General features: G+C 39.9%; 1 protein-coding gene across 6 annotated transcripts in view; it reads right to left on the bottom strand.

Moving 5' to 3' along the window:
• Positions 1–21,037, bottom strand: part of ITCH (itchy E3 ubiquitin protein ligase) — a 151,553-nt gene that overhangs the window by 8,597 nt on the left and 121,919 nt on the right. For all 6 annotated transcript variants that reach the window (XM_055104975.2, XM_055104974.2, XM_008957199.6 and 3 more), the window contains 3 exons: positions 13,675–13,795; positions 13,136–13,240; positions 10,474–10,570 (listed from right to left, as the gene is read on the bottom strand). In XM_055104975.2, coding sequence (XP_054960950.1) covers positions 10,474–10,570; positions 13,136–13,240; positions 13,675–13,795 — 323 coding nt within the window. The remainder of the gene's footprint in view (positions 1–10,473; positions 10,571–13,135; positions 13,241–13,674; positions 13,796–21,037) is intronic.

Raw genomic sequence — 21,037 nt, 5'->3', positions numbered from 1 at the left:
CAGTTAAAATTATTCTGTGGTGTTCAACACATAAATTAAAATTAACTCACTCTGCATGTTCTCTCTACTCAATATATATATTTTTTGAGACAGAGTCTCACTCTGTCACCCTGGCTGGATGGCAGTGGCACAATCTTGGCTCAATGCAACCTCCGCCTCCTGGGTTCAAGCAATTCTCATGCCTTAGAGTAGCTGTGATTACAGATGTGCACCACCACACCCAGCTAATTTTTGTATTTTTAGTAAAGATGGGGTTTTACCATGTTGGCCAGGCTGGTCTTGAACTCCTGGCCTCAAGTGATCAACCCACCTTGGCCTCCCAAAGTGTTGGGATTACAGGCATGAGCCATCACATCCACCCTCTACTCAATATTTTATAGCATTTTCTTTTTTTTTTTTTGAGGCGGAGTCTCCCAGGCTGGAGTGCGGTGGGGCAATCTTGGCTCACCACAACCTCCGCCTCCCAAGTTCAAGTGATTCTCCTGCCTCAGCCTCCCGAGTAGCTGGGATTACAGGTGCCCACTACCACACCCGGCTAATTTTGTATTTTTAGTAGAGATGGGGTTTCACTATGTTGGCCAGGCTGGTCTTGAACTCCTGACCTCAAGTGACCCACCCATCTCGGCCTCCCAGAGTGCTGGGATTACAGGTGTGAGTCACTGTACCTGGTCACATTTCATTTTTTATAAAATTTTTTTTTTTTTTAAGACACAGGGTATCACTATGTTGCCCATGCTTGAGTGCAGTGGCTGTTCACAGAAGCAGTTATAGTGCACTACAGCCTTGAAATCTTGGGCTCCAGCAATTCTCCTGCCTCAGCCTCCAAATAACTGGGACTACAGATGTGTGCCCACCATACCTAGCAGCATATTTAACTACATAGATGGAAAGGAGTTTCATTTAATAATGCACATTAGTATGTAACAGAAAGGATTCTGAATTGCTTTTAATAGATTTAAAATCAAATATTAAAAACTCTGACACTGTCCCTAAACCATACAACTTCTGTGTAGACTTTTGTACCTACGTTCCTATTTTCAGCCACCTTTCAAATGTTATGGTCTCCGAGGCTTTTTTACATGTTAGAGTCTTGGCCTGTAGTAGAATTTCATGACAGGAGATATATTCTGATACTATGCTTTTAAGATCTACCTCATTTTTCTCCACCTTGACCATCTATAATTTATTTTCGCAGGTGTATTATTCATACTTTATTTAGGTTACTTCCCTCCTTTTGTTATCACATATACTTAAGTCTATTATTTATCTTTCTCATCTGTTCTTTTATTTTCCAGTACTACTTGTTTTTTTTTTTTTTTTTTTTTTTTGAGAGATGGAGTTTCGCTCTTGTTGCCCAGGCTGGAGTGCAATGGTATGATCTTGGCTCACTGCAACCTCTGCCTCCCAGGTTCAAGCGATTCTCCTACCTCAGCCTCCTGAGTAGCTGGGATTACAGGCATGTGCCACCACGCCTGGCTAATTTTGTATTTTCAGTAGAGATACGGTTTCTCCATGTTGGTCAGGCTGGTCTCGAACTCCCAACCTCAGGTGATCCGCCCGCCTCAGCCTCCCAAAGTGCTGGGATTACAGGCGTGAGCCACCGCACTCAGCCTTTCCAGTACTTCTTATAGAGAATGGCTTTTGATCTTGTCTTAAACCTTTTCTTATAAGTAGGAACAAATATTTGACTTCTTAGGTATATCTTCTAACATAGTTGTCCCCAAATAGACATGTATTAAAACACATATTATTTCATTATAAATTACCTAAAAAATTTAATCCCTTATATTACAGTTAAGGCTATGTATAAGTATTTTCTAGGGATTGTCAATAGGTTATTTCATCCATAAATCAGTGTATTAAAGGGGATATTATGAATATATATTAATAAAAGTGGGATGTTGGATCCATCCCCAAGGTCAAGAAGCATCCCATTAAAGAATTACATACACCACCTCTAAAACTTTCTCTTCCTGTGCTGGGTGGAAGTTTAAACTAGATGGCTGCCTCTGCAGAAACCTTACAGACCAGGAGAGAATGAGATAATATTCAAAGTACTGCAAGAAAAAAATTGGCAGCCAAGATTACTATACCCAGCAAAACCATCCTTCAGACATACAGGAGAAATACAGTATTTCCCACACATGGGGAAATAGAAGGAATTCATCACCTTATGAGAAATGCTCAACGGACTCCCACATCTGGAAGTGAAAAGATGATAATCACTCTCATGAAAATACACAAAAAGTATTAATATAACACTCTGGTAGAGCAGATACACTAAGGGAAAAAAGAACCAAACCTTAGCACTATAGAAAACCACAAAAACCATAATGATAAACAATGAGAGAAAGAAAGGAACGATGGATATATAAAGCAACCAGAAAGTAATTTTAAAAATGACAGGAGTAAGTCCTGATCTATCAGTAATAACCTTGAATATAAGTGGATAAATTCCCTACTAAAAAGATATAGACTGGCTGAATAGATTTAAAAAGAAAAATGACCCAACTATCATATGCTGCCTCCAAGAAACTTGCTTTACCCGTAAAGACACATACAGACTGAAAAGGAAGGGATGAAAAAGATATTTCATGGAAATGGAAATCCAAAGTGAGCAGGAGTAGCTATACATATATCAGGCAAACAGACTTTAAATCAAAAACTATAAAAAGAGACAAAGGGCATTCTATAATGATAAAGGGACCAATTCAACAAGAGGATATGAGAGTTATATATGTACCCAACACCAAAGAACCCAGATATAAAAAGGAAATATTATTATATTAAAAGGGAAAGACAGACTCCAATACTAGTTGGGGACTTCAACATCCACTCTTAGCACTGGATAGATCATCTAGACAGAAAATCAACAAAGAAACATTGGATTTAAACTGTACTTCAGACCAAATGAACCTAACAGTCATTCATAGAACATTTCATCCAACAGCTTCAGAATACATATTCTTGTCATCAGCACATGGAACATTCTCCTGGGGAAACCACATATTAAGACCCAAAACAAGTCTCAACAAATTTAAAAGAACTGAAGTCATAACATCAAATATATTTTCTGAACACAATGGAATAAGACTAGAAATCAATAAAAAGAGGAACTTTCAAAATTGTATAAATACATGGTAATTACACGTGCTCCAGAATGACCAATGGGGAAATGTAAAAGGAAATTTAAAAATTCCATGAAACAAATGCAAATGGAAACACAATATATTGAAAATTATAAAATATAGCAAAACCAATATTAAAAGGTAATGTTATAGCAATAAATGCCTACATCAAAAAAGTGGAAAGATTTTAAACAAATGACCTAATGATACACTTTGAGAAACCAGAAAAGCAAGAACAAAGCAAACCCAAAATTACTAGAAGGAAAGAAATAATAAAGATCAAAACAGAAATAAACAAAAATGAGGCTAAAAATGAAGACAAAAGATAGATGAAATGAAAAGTTGTTTTTCTTTCTGAAAGGATAAACAAAATTGACAAACCATTAGCTAAACTAACCAAGAAAAGACCCAAATAAATGAAATCAGAAACGAAAAGGGAGACATTACAACTGATACCACAGAAATACAAAGGACCTTTAGAAATTATTATGAACTACACACCAACAACTTAGAAAACCTATGGAAATTGATACATTCCTGGACACATACAACCTACCAAGACTGAACCAAGAAAAAGCGGAAAAGCTGAAAAGATCAATTATAAGTAACATGACTGAATCTGTAATAAAAAGTCTCCCATTTGCACTCCAGCCTGGGTGTCAGAGCAAGACTGTCTCAAAAAAAAAAAAAAAAAAAAAGCTGGGCACAGTGGCTCACGCCTGTAATCCCAGCACTTTGGGAGGCCGAGGCGGGCGGATCACAAGGTCAGGACATCGAGACCATCCTGGCTAACGCGGTGAAACCCCGTCTCTACTAAAAATACAAAAAATTAGCCGGGCATGGTGGCAGGCACCTGTAGTCCCAGTTACTTGGGAGGCTGAGGCAGGAGAATGGTGTGAACCTGTGAGGCGGAGGTTGCAGTGAGCCGAGATCGTGCCACTGCGTTCCAGCCTGGGTGAAAGAGCAAGACTCTGTCTCAAGGAAAAAAAAAAGTCTCCCATCAAAGAAAACAAAAGTCTAGGAACCAATGGAATTCTAACAAACATTTAAAGAAGAACTAATACCAATTCTTTTCAAGCTCTTCCAGAAAATAGAAGAGAGAATTTTTTGAAACTCATTCTACAAGGCCAGCGTTACCCTGATACCAAAACCAGACAAGGATACAAAAAACAAAAACAAAAAAAAAGGAGGAAAAGAAAAGAAAAGAAAACTATAGGCCAATATCCTTGATGAACACAGATGCAAAAATCCTCAATGAAATACAAGCAAATCAAATTCAGCAACACATTAAAAAGATCCAAAGGTTGCAAGGATGGTTCAACATATACAAATCAATGAACATAACAAAGTATATCAACAGAATGATGGGCTAAACCATATACTTCTCAATAGATGCAGAAAAAATATTTAATAAAATCCAACATCACTTCATAAGAAAAACTCTCAACAAGTTAGGCACAGAAGGAATGTACCTGAACATAATAAAGGCTATATATTACAAATCCACAGCCAACATCACACTGAACAGAGAAAACTAAAAGCTTTTCCTCCAAGATATGGAACAAGACAAGGGTGCCCACTTTCACCACATTTATTCAACAAACTGCCGGAAGTCCCAGCCAAAGCAATTAGATAAGAGAAAGAAATAAAGGGCATCAGAATTAGGAAGAAGTTGAACTATCCCTGTTCGCAGACAACATGACCTTATATACAGAAAACCTTAAAAACTCCACCAATAAAAAATTATTGGAACTGATAAACACATTAAGTAAAGTTGTAGGATACAAAATCAACATACAAAAATCAGCAGTGTTTCTATAAAACAACAAACTAGAAGAAAAAGAAATCAAGAAAGCAATCCTACTTACAATAGCTACAAACAAAAACCTAGAAATAAATTTAACCAAGGAGGTGAACGATCTCTACAGCAAAAACTATAAAACACTGACAAAAGAAATTGAAGAAAACACACAAAAAATGTAAAGACATCTCATGTTCATGGGTTGAAAAATTAATACTCCACTAACAACCGTACTATTAAAAATTTCTACAGATTCAATGTAATCCCTACAGAAATACCAATGACGGCTGAGTGTAGTGGCTCACGCCTGTAATCCCATCACTTTGGGAGGCCAAGGTGGGCGGATCACCGGAGTTCAGGAGTGCAAGACCAGACCAGTCACATGGCGAAATGCCATCTCTACTAAAAATACAGAAAGTGGCTGGGTGTGGTGGCATATGCCTGTAATCCCAGCTACTTGGGAGGCTGAGGCACAAGAATCACTTGAACCCGGGAGGCAGAGGTTGCAGTGAACTGAGAATGTGCCACTGCACTCCAGCCTGGGTGACAGAGTGATACATTCCATCTCAAAAAACAAAAACAAAAACAACCAATGACATTCTTCACAGAAATAGAAAAAACAATCCTAAAACTCATACTGAACTACAAAGGATCCTGAATAGCCAAAGCCATCCTGAACAAAAAGCTGGAGGCATCACACTACTGGACTTCAAGATATACAACAAAGCTATAGTAACCAATACAGCATGGTACTGGCATAATAGCAGACACATAGACCAGTGGAACAGAAGAGAGAACCCAGAAACAAACCCACATATTTACATCCAACTGATTTTCAATAAAGACACTAAGAACAATCATTGGCTGGGCACAGTGGCTCATGCCTGTAATCCCAGCACTTTGGGAGGCTGAGGCAGGCAGATCACAAGGTTAGGAGTTCAAGACCAGCCTGACCAACATAGAGAAACCCTATCTCTATTAAAAATAAAAAAACTAGCCAGGTGTGGTGGTGTGTGCCTGCAATCCCAGCTACTCAGGAGGCTAAGGCAAGAGAATTGCTTGATCCTGGGAGGCGGAGGTTGTGGGGAGCCGAGATCTCGCCACTGTACTCCAGCCTGGGCAACGGAGCGAGACTCTGTCTCAAAAAAAAAGAACAATCATTGGGGGAAAGGACACTCTCTTCAATAAATGGTACTGGAATAACAGAAATCTATATGCTAAAAATGAAAGTAGACCCCTTTCTCTCATAACATACAAAAATCAACTCAAAATGGATTAAACAGGAAAAATGCTTCAGGGCACAGGTCTGAGCAAAGATTTTTCTTTTCTCTTTTCTCTTTTTTTTTTTTTTGAGACGGAGTGTTGCTCTTCTTGCCCAGGCTGGAGTGCAATGGCACGATCTCGGCTCACCTCAACCTCCGCCTCCTGGGTTCAAGTGATTCTCCTGCCTCAGCCTCCTGAGTAGTTGGGATGACAGGCACGCGCCACCACGCCCAGCTAATTTTTGTATTTTTAGTAGAGACAGGGTTTCTCCATGGTCAGGCTGGTCTTGAACTCCCGACCTCAGGTGATCCACCCGTCTCAGCCTCCCAAAGTGCTGAGCCTACAGGCACGAGCCACCACACCTGGCCCTGAGCCAAGATTTTATAAAAAGGACATAAAAAGCACAGGCAACAAAAACAAAAATAGACAAATTGGGTTATATGAAACTAAAAAGCTTTGGCATAGCAAAGGAAACAATCAACACAGTGTAGAGACAATCTGCAGAATGGGAGAAAGTATATGCAAACAATTCATCCAACAAAGAATATCCAGAATATACAAGAACTCAACAGCAAAAAAGAAGAAAAACAATGCATTAAAAAATGGGATATGAGCTAAATAGATATCTCTCAAAATAACAATGTTAAACATAACTAATCATCAGGGAGATGCAAATCAAAACCACAATGAACTATCATCTCACCTCAGTTAGAATAACTGTTACAGATTAAAAAATAACAAATGCTGGCAAGGATGTGGAAAAAGAGGAACTCTTATATACTGTTGGCAGGGATGTAAATTCTTCTTCTTCTTCTTCTTAACTTCTTGAGACAGAGTATTGCTCTGTCACCCAGGCTAGAGTGCAACATCTGCCTCCCAGTTTCAAGCAATTGTTGTGCCTCAGCCTCCCAAGTAGCTGGAATTACAGGCCTGTACCACCTCTCAGCTAATTTTTTTTTTTTTTTTTTTTTTAGTATTTTCAGTAGAGACAGGGTTTCACTATGTTGGCCAGGCTGATCTCAAACTCCTGGCCTTAAGAGATCCACCCATCTCAGCCGCCCAACAACCATATGATCCAGCAATCCCACTATGGGGCATTCATCTAAAGAAAAGGAAATCAGTATGTCGAACAGACATCTGTACTCCCATGTCTACTGCAGCACCATTCACAAGGGCCAAGATAGGGAATCAACTATGTGTCCATAATCAGGTAAACGGATAAAGAAAATGTGGTGTATAAACAAACTGGAATACTTCAGACATTTTTTAAAAAAGCAAAATTCTGTCATTTATGACAACATAGATGAACATGGAGGACATTTTAAGTGACATAAGCCAAGCACAAAAAGATAAATACTACATGCTGTCACTCGTGAAAGCTAAGAAAGCCGATCTCATAGAAGTACAAAGTGCAACAGTGGTTACTACAGAAGGGTGGCAGGAATGAGGGGAGAGCCAAAGGTTGGTTAATAGATGCACAAGTACAGATCGGCAGGAAGAATAAGTTCTAGTGTTCTATAGCACTATACAATGACTATAATCAACAACAATTTACCATGTGTGTGTGTGTGTGCGTGTGTATATATATATATATTTATTTATTTTTGAGTTGGAGTTTTGTTCTTGTCGCCCAGGCTGGAATGTAGTGGCATAATCTCGACTCACTGCAACCTCTGCCTCCCAGGTTCAAGTGATTCTCCTGCCTCAGCCTCCCAAGTAGCTGGGATTACAGGCTCCCACCACCTCACCTGGCTAATTTTTTTTTTTTTTTTTTTTTTTTGTATTTTTCGTAGAGAAGGGGTTTTACCACGATGGCCAGGCTGGTCTCGAACTCCTGACCTCAGGTGATCCGCCTGCCTCGGCCTCCCAACGTGCTGGGATTACAGGCATGAGCCACCGCGCCCAGTGTATGTATTTTTAAGATAGGGTCTCACTCTGTCACTGAGACTGTAGTGCAGTGGCATGACCTTGGCTCACTGCAACCTTCACCTCCAAGGCTCAAGTGATCCTCCCACCTCAACCTCCTGAATAGCAGGGACTACAGGCATGTACCACCACGCTCAGCTAACTTCTAAATTTTCTGTAGAGACGGGGTTTCCCTATATTGCCCAGGCTTGTCTCAAACCCCTGGGCTCGTGTGTTCCTCCTGCCTCAGCCTCCCAAAGTGCTGGGATTACAGGTGTGAACCACTGCACCTGGACTGTATGTTTATAAATAGTTAGAAAAGTGAGTTTTGAATGTTCCCAACACAAAGAATTGATAAATGTTTGAGGTGATGGATATCCTAATTACCCCAATTTGATCATTATATATTGTATACATGTATCAAAATAAAAACTGTACCCCTAAATATGTACAATTATGTCCATTAAGAATAATTTAAAAAGTAAAAAAGAATAAAGATTTGAAACTAAAACAAACAAAATAAACTAGATAGCCTCTAAAATTCTCCAAACCACAATCTCACTGTTTCTGTCTTCTAACAAAAACTTTCCTAGAAATCACCCTTCTGAGACCTCTCTGTAGCACTGAAGAAAAAAATTCCTTCTAATTGCTTCTCAGAGAGTATACTATTTCTTTCTTCTTTTCACTCTCTGGTCTCTCCTTTAAATTGGCTTCCAGACTAATTCCATCTTTTCTTTTCCTTTGAGATGGAGTCTCACTCTGTTTCCCAGGCTGGAGTGCAGTGGCACGATCTCAGCTCACTGCAACCTCTGCCTCCCGGGTTCAAGCGATTCTCCCTGCCTCAGCCTTCCGAGTAGCCAGGGCTACAAGTGTGCGTCAACACGCCCGGCTAATTTTTGTATTTTTAGTAGAGACGGGGTCTCACCATGTCGTCCCAGCTGTTCTCAAACTCCTGAGCTCAAGCGATCCACCCAGCTCAGCCTCCTAAAGTGCTGGAATTATAGGCGTGAGGCTGTGCCTGGCCTAGGCTATCTCCTTCTGTCTTATCCCTACATGCAGATGGTTCTAGGCATTAGCCTTCTACTCCTCTCTGTATTCTATTTCTGCCTAAGACCACACATTCTCACAGCATCAAATGTCACTGCTCTGATGATTCAACTTCTTCTGTTTCCTCTTAACTCTAACTCATATATTGTTACCTCTACAGCTGCTTCCCTGGGGTTTTCTACTTGGTTGTCCAGCAGTTACCTTAAATTCAGCAGGTTCTAAGCTGCTCAGCATCCTCCCCCAACATCTACAACGATGCATACTCTTTATACTTCCTAACTTCTCCATTGCTCCATGTTCCATAACATGACAATTATTGCTGATACCCCTCTCTTATACTTCATTTTCTATTAAGCTCTCTACCTGTTTCTCCTTTGGAACTTTACCTAGTATCTACCCCCTCTTTTTCTATTTCTACTTTCATCTCCTGAGATCAGGTTCTCATCATTGCTGCAATGATTTCTTCTTATCTCTAGGTCCTCACCATCTTTTAATCCACACTGTATCTTCCTATCAAATCTTCCTAAATGCAGCTTGAGCAAGTTTTCCTCTCTTCAAAAAGTTCCACAGCTTCCAATACCCTCACGGTAATATCCAAATTCTTTTTCTGGCTTTTAAAGTACTTTCTAAACTGGTTCCATGTTCTGTATTCAAAATTACCTGCTTAGTTCTAATTTTGACTCTCTGCTTCAGTCTGAAGCAGGCTTTGGGATCTTAACTTCTCTGTGTATCCTCCTATGATACTTGGGATAATGTTGGTATTAAGGAAATACTTGAATTTACTTAAATAATTTACTGTTTAGTAACAAAGTGAATATTGCCATAGTCATTCATCTTAATATTCATTTTAAGCAGCAGATTGCTGTGTAACAGGCACTTTGCCAGGGGCAAGAAATAAAAAGATGAAGATATGAATCCATTTCTCAAAGAACTCCCAGTCTCCCAGGGAAGAGTGGTTTTAAACACAATACTAAAACTACAATCCACTATTGTATTATATAATGATCTTCTCACATCGTTAAATAATACAACCAATAGTGATTGACTCATAAGACACACATGTTTGGCAAATGACTAAATGAACAGATTTACATACAGAAGACTGCTGTCCTAATGAGTTAGCTGTGGGTTCTAGCTTGAGGGTTAAAAATTTCTACCGAGGTAAGTACTAAAAACTATTTTAAAGGTTATACAAATCCATGCTAACTGGGAATAGTTAAGAAAATGGCTATCCCTGTCTTTGTTGTTTCTAATAGGCTGTATACACATTTACGTAAAGCAGCATGATAAACAATTTTCTGTATAGGAAAAGTGATCCTGTATACATACCCATGAGATCAGCAAATCCTCCTACTGGCAATCGGCAGGTTCCAGTAACAAACTGCAGAAGTCTCATTCTCTTCTCATTATCAATTTCTTTAACAAACTGTTAAAAGTATGTTTAAAGAGATATATATGTCATATGTTTCATTCAGCACACTAAACAAGAAAGAAATATAATGATTTCAGATCTTTTATTTTTTTTAGAGGTGAGGTGTCCCAGGCTCTGTGGCCCAGGCTGGGGTGCAGTGGTGCAATCATAGCTGATTGCAGCCTCTAACTCCTGGGCAGTAGGCAGTCCTCCTGCCTCGGCCTCCAGAGTAGCTGGGACTATAGGAGCAAGCCACTGTATCTAGCTCATTTCAAATCTTAAAGGAAACTCTGGTGTCCACTGCATTAGATAATTACTTAACACTATGGATGGAGGGCCATTTCCATGTTTATCAAAGCCCCATCAACCTTTCCTTATATAAATCTTAGGACAATATACTTAAAGGGATATATAAAAAGTAAGATGGACTGAGACCAAGAGCTCTGTACTCACGCAGTTTTAAGATTAGCTCTTCTAGGGCAGCCCTTCCTGTGACTCCCCATCCCACCACCACCCCCCAGCCCCGGATTTGCCCGTCCTATAGGATATTCATGTGGCTACACAGGATACAGACCTTGAGTCAGTACAGACTTTTTGGTTTAATAAACAACTTTAATCAAACTCACAGAATTCTGATGCAGGATATATCCCAATAACCTCCTCTTCTCAATGTTCTTTAGGTTTTGGTATAGCTACACATAGCTAGAATTATGTGGTTTTTATTTCATACAATTCTGACTCAAAACAATAGGTTTCTAGAGAATGTTTCTAGCCTGTAGTATAACTGTTTTGCCTCAGCCAAAAACTTTTTTGTAAGGAATAATTTTTATCCTATTGTAGTATTATCAATTATCCTACAATTGTAATCCTACTTGTTATAGAAGCTCAGTTTAAGTTTCTCATACGAATTTTTTTACATGTATACCAGATTTTTTAAATTTTTGTAAAATATACACAACATAAGTTCTCGATTTTAACCATTTTGAGTGTAATTCAATGACATTAAGTACATTCACACTGTTGTGCAACCATCGCCACTATTTCCAACTTTTTCATCATCCCAAGTAAAACCTATGTACACATTAAACACAACTTCCCATTTTTGCTCCCTGCAACTTCTGGTAACCCATATTCTACTTTTGCCTCTATGAAGCTGCCCATTCTAGTAACCTCATGTAAGTGAAATTATACAGTATTTGTCCGTTTGTGTCTGGCTTACTTCGCTTATCTTAAAATTCATAATGTTTTTAAGGTTTGTTCATGTTGTAGCACATACCAAAAATCTCATTACTTTTTAGCACTGAATAATATTCCAACACAGACAGTCCCTGGCTTACAAATTTTTGACTTTATGATGGGTTTATTGGGTTTATTACTCCATCATAAGTTGAGGAGCACCTAGACTTATGATGGTTCGATTTATGATTTTTCAACTTTACAATGGGTAAGTTGTGACTTTACAATGTAACTTTACAATGGGTAAGTTATGATAAGGGTATTAAATGCATTTTCAACTCAAGATATTTTTGACTTATGATGGATATAAAGGATAAAACTCCAAGTCCAGGAGCATCTGTATATGTATATACCACATTTTGTGTGGGTAAATGAATGATGAATACTGGTGTACAAGTATCTGTTTAAGTCTCTGCTTTCAATTTTTTGGGCTGTATACCAAGGATTAGAATTCCTGGATCTTATGTTAATTCTACGCTTAAATTTTGAGGAACCACCAAACTATTTCCACAGTGGTGTGGTATTTCACACTATCACCAGCAATGTGCCCTTGGCAATGGTTGTTCTTCTCCACTTCAAAAATAATACTAAGTGTGATGTGGTATCTCATTGTGTTGTTTTTGTTTTTGAGACAGAGTCTTGCTCTGTCACCCAGGCTGGAGTGCAGTAGTGTGAACTTGGCTTACTGCAACCTCTGCCTTCCAGGTTCAAGTGATTCTCCTGCCTCAGCCTCCCAAGTAGCTGGGATTACAGGCATGTGCCACCATGCCCGGCTAATTTCACCGTGTTAGCCAGGACGGTCTTGATCTCCTGATGTCGTGATCCACCCGCCTCAGCCTCCCAAAGTGCTGGGATTACAGGTGTGAGCCACCGCACCCAGCCTCACTGTGGTTTTGATTTGCATTTCTCTAATGACTAATGATGTTGAACATCATATACCATGCTTAAGGCAGACATTTTTAGAGAGATACCATTATGATTCTAAACCAAGTCTCTTAAATTTTGCCTTCTGAACATTATATAATTAATGAAGTATAAATGATAAAAAACATACTACAGACAGTCCTATAAAACCCCAAAACCATTTAAATCAAATGTAGGTAAATTTTATCATCTCGAATTGTCTTACACTCTACTTTGGACAAAGATGCGAGGTATGTGTGACTTACTTGGCAATAGTCTTAAAAGGATGCTGTTATAATCTGTATTCATTTATTATAATGCATGGACTAAGGGGTCTATATACACTGGTACATTTTGACCTGTGACTCATTTCCATATGTGGTAAGTAAATTCTAAAAAATTATGCTGTGTCAACTAATAGAAATAAATTTAAAAACAAACCTGCCAAAACCACATGATTTGTTTGCTGGTCCTCGCATAATGACGGTAGATGGCATGTCTTTGCCAGTCATTCAAATCAATCTCTTGCATTCCACATAAAAGGACCTTTAGGGATGAAAAGACAAATTGTTTCCTAAGGTAACTGTACAAAAACAGCTGGACATAGGAAAGACTAAGATTAAGCAAAGCTTTAGAATAACAATCAGTAGCCTTTGACTTATCAACTATACATCAAGAATTATATCTACATTGCTCATGAAGACAAGGTTCCGTGCACGGTGTCATACATATACATATTCAGGGAAGTAAGTCACTCAATTGTAGAGAAGCTCTAATATTTGTACTTTGGAGGGGGTAATACTATTGTTTTATCTTTGGATAAATTATGATTTTCTTTAACCATTGGGGATGTTTCAAAACATTTTGCCCCAGTATAAAAATATTACAGTAACAGGAAAGATGGGAAAGTGAGTTAAAAGCAGACAACTTAAGGCATTATTTACTAGCATGGTACAGGGGAATGAAGGAAAATTCATTACCTCTAATTCCTTTGCATCAAAGTATTGCAAATATTGCTGGGGAAGAATTTCATTAAAGCCTTCAAAGAAAGCTTGTGTCTGTTCTTCAACACCTCGAGACAACCTCCACTCAGCTACCATTCTGGCAAACAAATATGAAAAAACCTATCAGGAAGTTTAGATCTTATCTTTAAATTCTGAGTATAAAAATAAATTTTAAAAAATTATAAAAAACTTAAAATATATTCAAAAATAGAACATAATGAACCCCCTGTACACATGTCCAAGCTTCATCACAATGCCCATCTATTTCATCTATGCCCCTACTCATACCCTAGATATCATATAATTTCATTTATTTATTTGAGATGAGGTCTCACTCTGTCACCTGAGCTGAAGCACAGTGGCACAATCTTGGCTCACTGCAGTCTCGACCTCCTGGGCTCAAGCAATCCTCCTACCTCGGCCTCCCGAGTAGCTGGGAATATAGGTGTGCAACACCACGCCTGGCTGATTTTTGGTTTTGTATGTAGAGATGGTGTCTCTCTGTGATGCCAAGGCTGGTTTTAAATATCTGGCCTCAAGTGATCTTCCTGCCTCGGCCATCCAAAGTGCTAGGATTACAAGCGTGTGCCACCATTGCCAAGCCGTATAATTTCTTTTTTTTTCTTTTCTTTTGTTTTTGTTTTTTGAGACAGGGTCGCGCTCTGTCACTCAGGCTGGAGTGCAATGATACAATCTGGGCTCACTGCAGCCTCCACCTTCCAGGTTCAGTCAGTTCTTGTGCATCAGCCTCCCGAGTAGCTGGCATTACAGGCGTGCGCCACCACACCCAACTAATTTTTGTGTTTTTAATAGAGACGGGGGTTTCATCATGTTGGCCAGGCTGGTCTTGAACTCCTGACCTTAAGTGTTCTGCCTGCCTTCTCCCAAAGTGCTGGGATTACAGGCATGAACCACCACGCCCAGCCCAAATAATTTCATTTTGAACAAATACTTCAGTATATGTCTCTACGACATGAGGATTATTTTTTAAAACATAAATCATAAAAACATGACCGCATCATTATTTTATAAACCTAGAATTCTAAATCTAGTGACAATATCCTTCAAAAAATGAAGGTGAAATAAAGATGTTTTCATATAAAAGCTGAGAAAATGCATCGCCAAGAGATGCACACTAAGTGAAATGGTAAAGAAAGGTTTTTTTTTTAAAGCCAAAGGGAAACTATCTTAGATTTAAAAAAAAATGAATCTGAGGAAAGAAATAAGGAGAGCCAGAGATAGTAATGTGAGTAAATATAAGATTATTTTTGAAAATAGTTAAAAATTAAAGCAAGAATAACAGTAACAAAGTATTATATTTGTGACACGTAGAAATAATATATGACAACAACAACACAAACAGCTGGAGTGAGGTAAATGGAATTATATTATTATGAGCTTCTTTTCTTTTTTTTTGAGACGAAGTCTCGCTCTTGTCCCCTAGGCTGAAGCGCAATGGCGTGATCTCGACTTACTGCAACCTCTGCCACCTGGGTTCAAGCGATTCTCATGCCTCAGCCTCCCAAGTAGCTGGGATTACAGGTGCCTGCCACCATGCCTAGTTAATTTTTGTATTTTTAGTAGACACGGGGTTTCACCATGTTGGCCAGGCTGGTCTCGAACTCCTGACCTCAGGCAATCTGCCCACCTCAGCCTCCCAAAGTTACAGGCGTGAGCCACCGCACCTGGCCTATGAGCTTCTTACATTGTACAAGAAGTAGTGTTTGGGTCAACAGGGATGTTAAAGATGCATATTATCATAATCATTAGAGTTGCCACTAAAGTTAAACAAAGAGGTATAGCTAAAAAACCAACAGAAGAGCTAAAAAAGAAAGTAAAAATTGCTTTATTCAAAGAAGGCAAGAAAGAACAAAGAAAGTTGGGAAAAATAAGAAACAAATAGCAAGGCGAGACAAATAGCAAAACAAATAGCAATGGTTAGACAAAAGTCCAACCAAATCAGTAATAAAATTAAACATAAATGTACTGAACACTCCAATTATAAAGTAGAGATTATCAGGATAAAAATAAGACCTGGCTGGGCACGGCGGCTCATGCCTGTAATCCCAGCACTTCGGGAGGCTGAGGTGAGGGGATCACGAGGTCAGGAGATCGAGACTTTCCTGGCTAACACGGTGAAACCCTGTCTCTACTAAAAATACAAAAAAATTAGCCAGGTGTGGTGGCAGGCGCCTGTAGTCCAGCTACTCAGGAGGCTGAGGCAGGAGAATGACGTGAACCCAGGGAGCGGAGCTTAGAGTGAGCCAAGATGGCACCACTGCACTCCAGCCTGGGTGACAGAGAGACTACGTCTCAAAAAAAAAAAAAAAAAAACCTAACAAATACTTTTAAATACAATGAGAGTGGCTGGATGTGGTGGCTGACATCTGTAATCCCAGCACTTTGGGAGGCTGAGGTGGGTGGATCCCTTGAGTACAGGAGTTCAAGACCAGCCTGGGCAACACGGTGAAACCCCATCTCGTCGTGTGGGTGTGGTGGCACATGCCTGTAGTCCCAGCTGCTTGGCGGCTGAGGCTAGAGGATCGCTTGAACTTCTGGAAGTGGAGGCTGCCGTGAGGCAAGATTTCACCACTGCACTCCAGCCTGGGTGACAAAGTGAGACCCTGTCTCAAAAATATTAATAATAAAAATAAAACATAATAAATAAATAAATAAATAAAAATAAATAAAATAGTGAAAAACACAACATTCCAAAATTTGTGGCTGGGCGTGGTGGTTCATGCCTGTAATCCAGGCACCTTGGGACGCTGAGGCAGGCGGATCACCTGAGGTCAAGAGTTCAAGACAAGCCTGGCCAACATGGCAAAACCCCGTCTCTACTAAAAATACAAAAATTAGCCAGGCGTGGTGGCGGGTGCCTATAATCCCAGCTGCTCGGGAGGCTGAGGCAGAAGAATCACTTGAACCCAGGAGATGGAAGTTGCAGTGAGCCAAGACTGTACTGCTGCACTCCAGCCTGGGCGACAGAGCAAGACTCTGTCTCGGGGAAAAAAAAAAAAAAGGTGTGGACTGGATGCGGCGGCTCATGCCTATAATTCCAGCACTTTGGGAAACCAAGGTGGGAGTATCGTTTGGATCCAGGAGTTTCAGACCAGCCTGGGTAACATAGTAAGACCCATCTCCTACAATAAATAAATAAATAAATAAATAAATAAGCCAGGCATGGTAGTACATGCCTGTGGTTCCAGCTACCTGGAAGGCTGAGGTGGGAGGCTATCTGGAGCTCAGGAGGTTGAGGCTACAGTGAACCATGACTCTACCACTACGCTCCAACCTGGGCAACCTCAGAGTGAGACTCTATCTCAAAAAAAACAACAAAAAATTGTGGGATATAGCTAAAGAAATACTTAGTTGGAAATATGCAGCTTTAAATCCTTATATTAGAAAACAGAATGTGGGAGGATAGCTTAAGGCACGGAGTCTGAGACCAGCCTGTGCAAAATAGCAAGACCACATCTCTACAAAAATAAAAACAACCAAAAAATTTGCTGGGCACGGTGGCTTGTGCCTACAGTCCCAGCTACTCAGAAGGATGAGGCAGGGGGATCCTTTGATCCCAGGAGTTTAAGACTGCAGTGAGCTCTGATCGTGCCACTGTATTTCAGCCTCGGCAACAGAGCAAGACTCCGTCAAAGAAGAACGAAATCTAGACGTATCGTAAGAAAAGGTAAGAAGAGGGAGGGAAGAAGGGAAAGAGAAGAGTTTCTAAAATCAATGATCTGAAATATTTAAGAACTCCAACAATCACAAATAAAAAGACAACCCAATTTTAGAATGGATAAAAGATTTGGATACACACATCACAAAAGAAGAGCTACAAATGATCAATATGCATAGAAAAACGTACTTGACACCATTAGTCAAGGAAGAAATGGAAATTAAAACCACGAGATATTACTGACAATGCTGAACTGGCAAGAACGTGAAGCAACTCTCAAATACTACTAGTAGGACTGCAAAATGGCAAAAACACTTTGGGAAACTGGCAGTTTCTAATAAAGTCAAACACCTTCCCAGCGATTTCACTCCTAGGTATTTACTCAAGAAAAATATGTCCACAAAAAGATATCACAAGAATGTTTATAGCAGCTTTACTCATAAAAGCCCCAGACTGAGAAACAACCAAAACATTTATCACCAAGAGAATGGATAAACAAATTTTGAGATATACACAGCATGGAATATTTCTCAGCAATAAAAAGGAATAAAATACTGATATAAACAATATGGCTGAATCTCACAAACACCAAATAAAAGAAAAAATCAGACACTAAAAGCTAGATATAAGAGTACATACTCTATGATTCCATTTTAGGAAGTTTAAGATTAGAAACAGTTATAGAAATAGAACTAAACAGAAATGGTTACCTACCTCTGGGGCTGGGAGAAGGGAGGTATGTATTGGCTGGCCCCTTATGGGGTCCAGAATAGAAAAAAAAGTTCCACAATTTGGGTCATATTTACATGGACATGATGCTATATGGAACAGTGTTTACAGAATTGGTAATTAAACGAGTGATCTAGCACAACTTCTCTCCATAAAATGCTCACATTTGGGCTGATATATATATTTGTCAAAATTCAACTTGTACACTTAAGATCAGTGCATTTTATTCTAAGGAAATTATACTTCTTAAAATAATACTAAAAACCCCCCAAACTCTGAAATTTTAAGCAAGCCATTATTGAAGTAGATACTAAAAACCTTTTTAGCTGCCCATTATCTTAAAATGTTATATTACCAGCAACAAAACTATTGAGAAACGTAGTACATCTCTTGGAATCTCGAATCATTACCTCTCTGGAATGCTATATATGTCATAAGAAAATCTAGACATATCATAACAAAAAAACTGGAGAATTGACAAAAACAAATTGACTACATTTTAAAAGCAGATTTCAAAATAAACTTTTAAAAGGATAGATTGTTGTCCAAGAAATAATGACAGTTCACTGTGTTAAATAGTATACTTTCAATTATGGAGGGAAAAACCAGGCAAGAAATGCAGAACCTGGAACTTAAGAAGTAAATATGCAAAATTTAACCCTGGCTGGAAAGAATTGCTATTGAGAAGGTATGAATGAACTATTAGCTCTTGAGACTAGTAGCATGAACCAATGGAAATAATCAGAAAGGATATACTATAAAACATCATTTTAGTTATAAATTTTACCCAACCTTATGATATGGTCTGGCTCTGTGTCCCCACCCAAATCACATCTTGTAGCTCCCATAATTCCTATGTGTTATGGGAGAGAACCAGTGGGAGATAACTGAATCATGGGGGCGGGCCTTTCTCATGTTGTTCTTATTATAGTGAATAAGTCTCACAAGATCTGATGGTTTTAAAATGGGAGTTTCCCAGCACAAGCTCTCTCTTTGCCGGCTGCCATTCATGTAAGACATGACTTGCCCCTCCTTGCCTTCCACCATGATTGTGAGGCCTCCCCAGCCATGTGGAACTGTAAGTCCATTAAACCTCTTTCTTTTGTAAATTGTCCACTCTCAAGTATGTCTTATCAGCAGTGTGAAAACAGTAAATTGTTACCAGGAGTGGGGTGCTGCTGAAGATAACTGAAAATGTGGACGCAACTTTAGAACTGGGTAACAGGCAGACATTGGAACAGTTTGGAGGGCTCAGAAGAAGACAGGAAAATGTGGAAAAGTTTGGAACTTCCTATAGACTTGTTGAATGGCTTTGACCAAAATGCTGACAGCAATATGGACAATAAAGTCCAGGCTGAGGTGTTCTCAGATGGAAATGAGAAACTTTTTGGGAAATGGAGCAAAGGTGACTCTTTGTATGTTTTAGCAAAGAGACTGGCAGCATTTTGCCCCTGTGCTAGAGACTGGTGGATTTGTACTTGAGAGAGACGATCGTACTTGAGAGAGATGATTTAGGGTATCTGGTGGAATAAATTTCTACGTAGCAAAGCATTCAAGAGGCGACTTGCGTGCTGTTAAAGGCATTCAGTTTTGTAAGGGAAGCAGAGCATAAAAGTTTGGAAAATTTGCAGCCCAACAATGCAATAGAAAAGAAAATCTCATTTTCTGAGGAGAAATTCAAGCTGGCTACAGAAATTTGCATAAGTAATGAGGACCCCAATGTTAATCCCCAAGACAATGTGGAAAATGTCTACAGGGCATGTCAGAGGTCTTCATGGAAGCCCCTCCTATCACAAGCCCGTAGGCCTAGGAGCTAAAAATGGTTTCATGGGCCGGGCCCAGAGTCCCCATGCTGTGTGCACTCTAGGGACTTGGTGCCCTGTTTCCTAGCTGCTCCAGCATGACTAAAAGTGGCCAAGGTACAGCCCGGGTTGTTGCTTCAGAAGGTGGAAGCCCCAAGAGTTGGCAGCTTCCACGTGCTGTTGAGCCTGAGGGTACACAGAAGGCAAAAATTGAGGCTTGGGAACCTCCCTCTAGATTTCAGAAGACGTATGGAAATGCCTAGATGCCCAGGCAAAAGTCTGCTTGCAGGGGCAGGGCACTCACAGAGAACCTCTGCTAGGTCAGTGTGGAGGGGAAATGTGAAGTTGGAGGCCCATACAGAGTCCCTACTGGGGCACTGCCTAGTGGAGCTGTGAGAAGAGGGCAACCGTCCTCCAGACCCCAGAATGGTAGATCCACCAACAGCTTGCACCATGAGACTGGAAAAGCCATAGACACTCAACGCCAGCCCATGAAAGCAGCCGGTGGGGGGCTATACCCTGCAAAGCCCCAAGGGCAGTGTTGCCCAAGGCCATGGGAGGCCACCTCTTACATCAGGGTGACTTGCATATGGGACATGGAGTCAAAAGAGATCATTTTGGAACTTGAAGATTTGACTGCCCTGCTGGATTTCAAACTTGCATGGGGCCTGTAGCTCCTTTGTTTTGGCCAATTTCTCCCATCTTGAATGGCTGTATTTACCCAATGCCTGTATCCCTGAGTGTATGTAGGAAGTAACTAAGTTGCTTTTAATTTTACAGGCTCATAGGCGGAAGGGACTTCCCTTGTCCCAGATGAGACTTTGGACTGTGGACTTTTGAGTTAATGCTGAAATAAGTTAAGACTTTGGGGACTGTTGAGAAGGCATGATTGGTTTTGAAATGTGAAGACATGAGATTTGGGAGGGGCTAGGGGCAGAATGATATGGTTTGGCTCTGTGTCCTCACCCAAATCTCATCTTGTAGCTCCCATAATTCCCATGTGTTGTGAGAGAGAATCAGTGAGATAACTGAATCATGGGATCACGGGGGTGGGTCTTTCCCCTGCTGTTTGCATGACAGTGAATATGTCTCACAAGATATGATGAAGTGTTTTGTTCATTCGTTTGTT

The sequence above is a fragment of the Pan paniscus genome, chromosome 21, assembly GCF_029289425.2.
Source record: "Pan paniscus chromosome 21, NHGRI_mPanPan1-v2.0_pri, whole genome shotgun sequence".
Classification (NCBI taxonomy): domain Eukaryota; kingdom Metazoa; phylum Chordata; class Mammalia; order Primates; family Hominidae; genus Pan; species Pan paniscus.
This window is presented reverse-complemented; position numbering and strand designations above follow the sequence as displayed.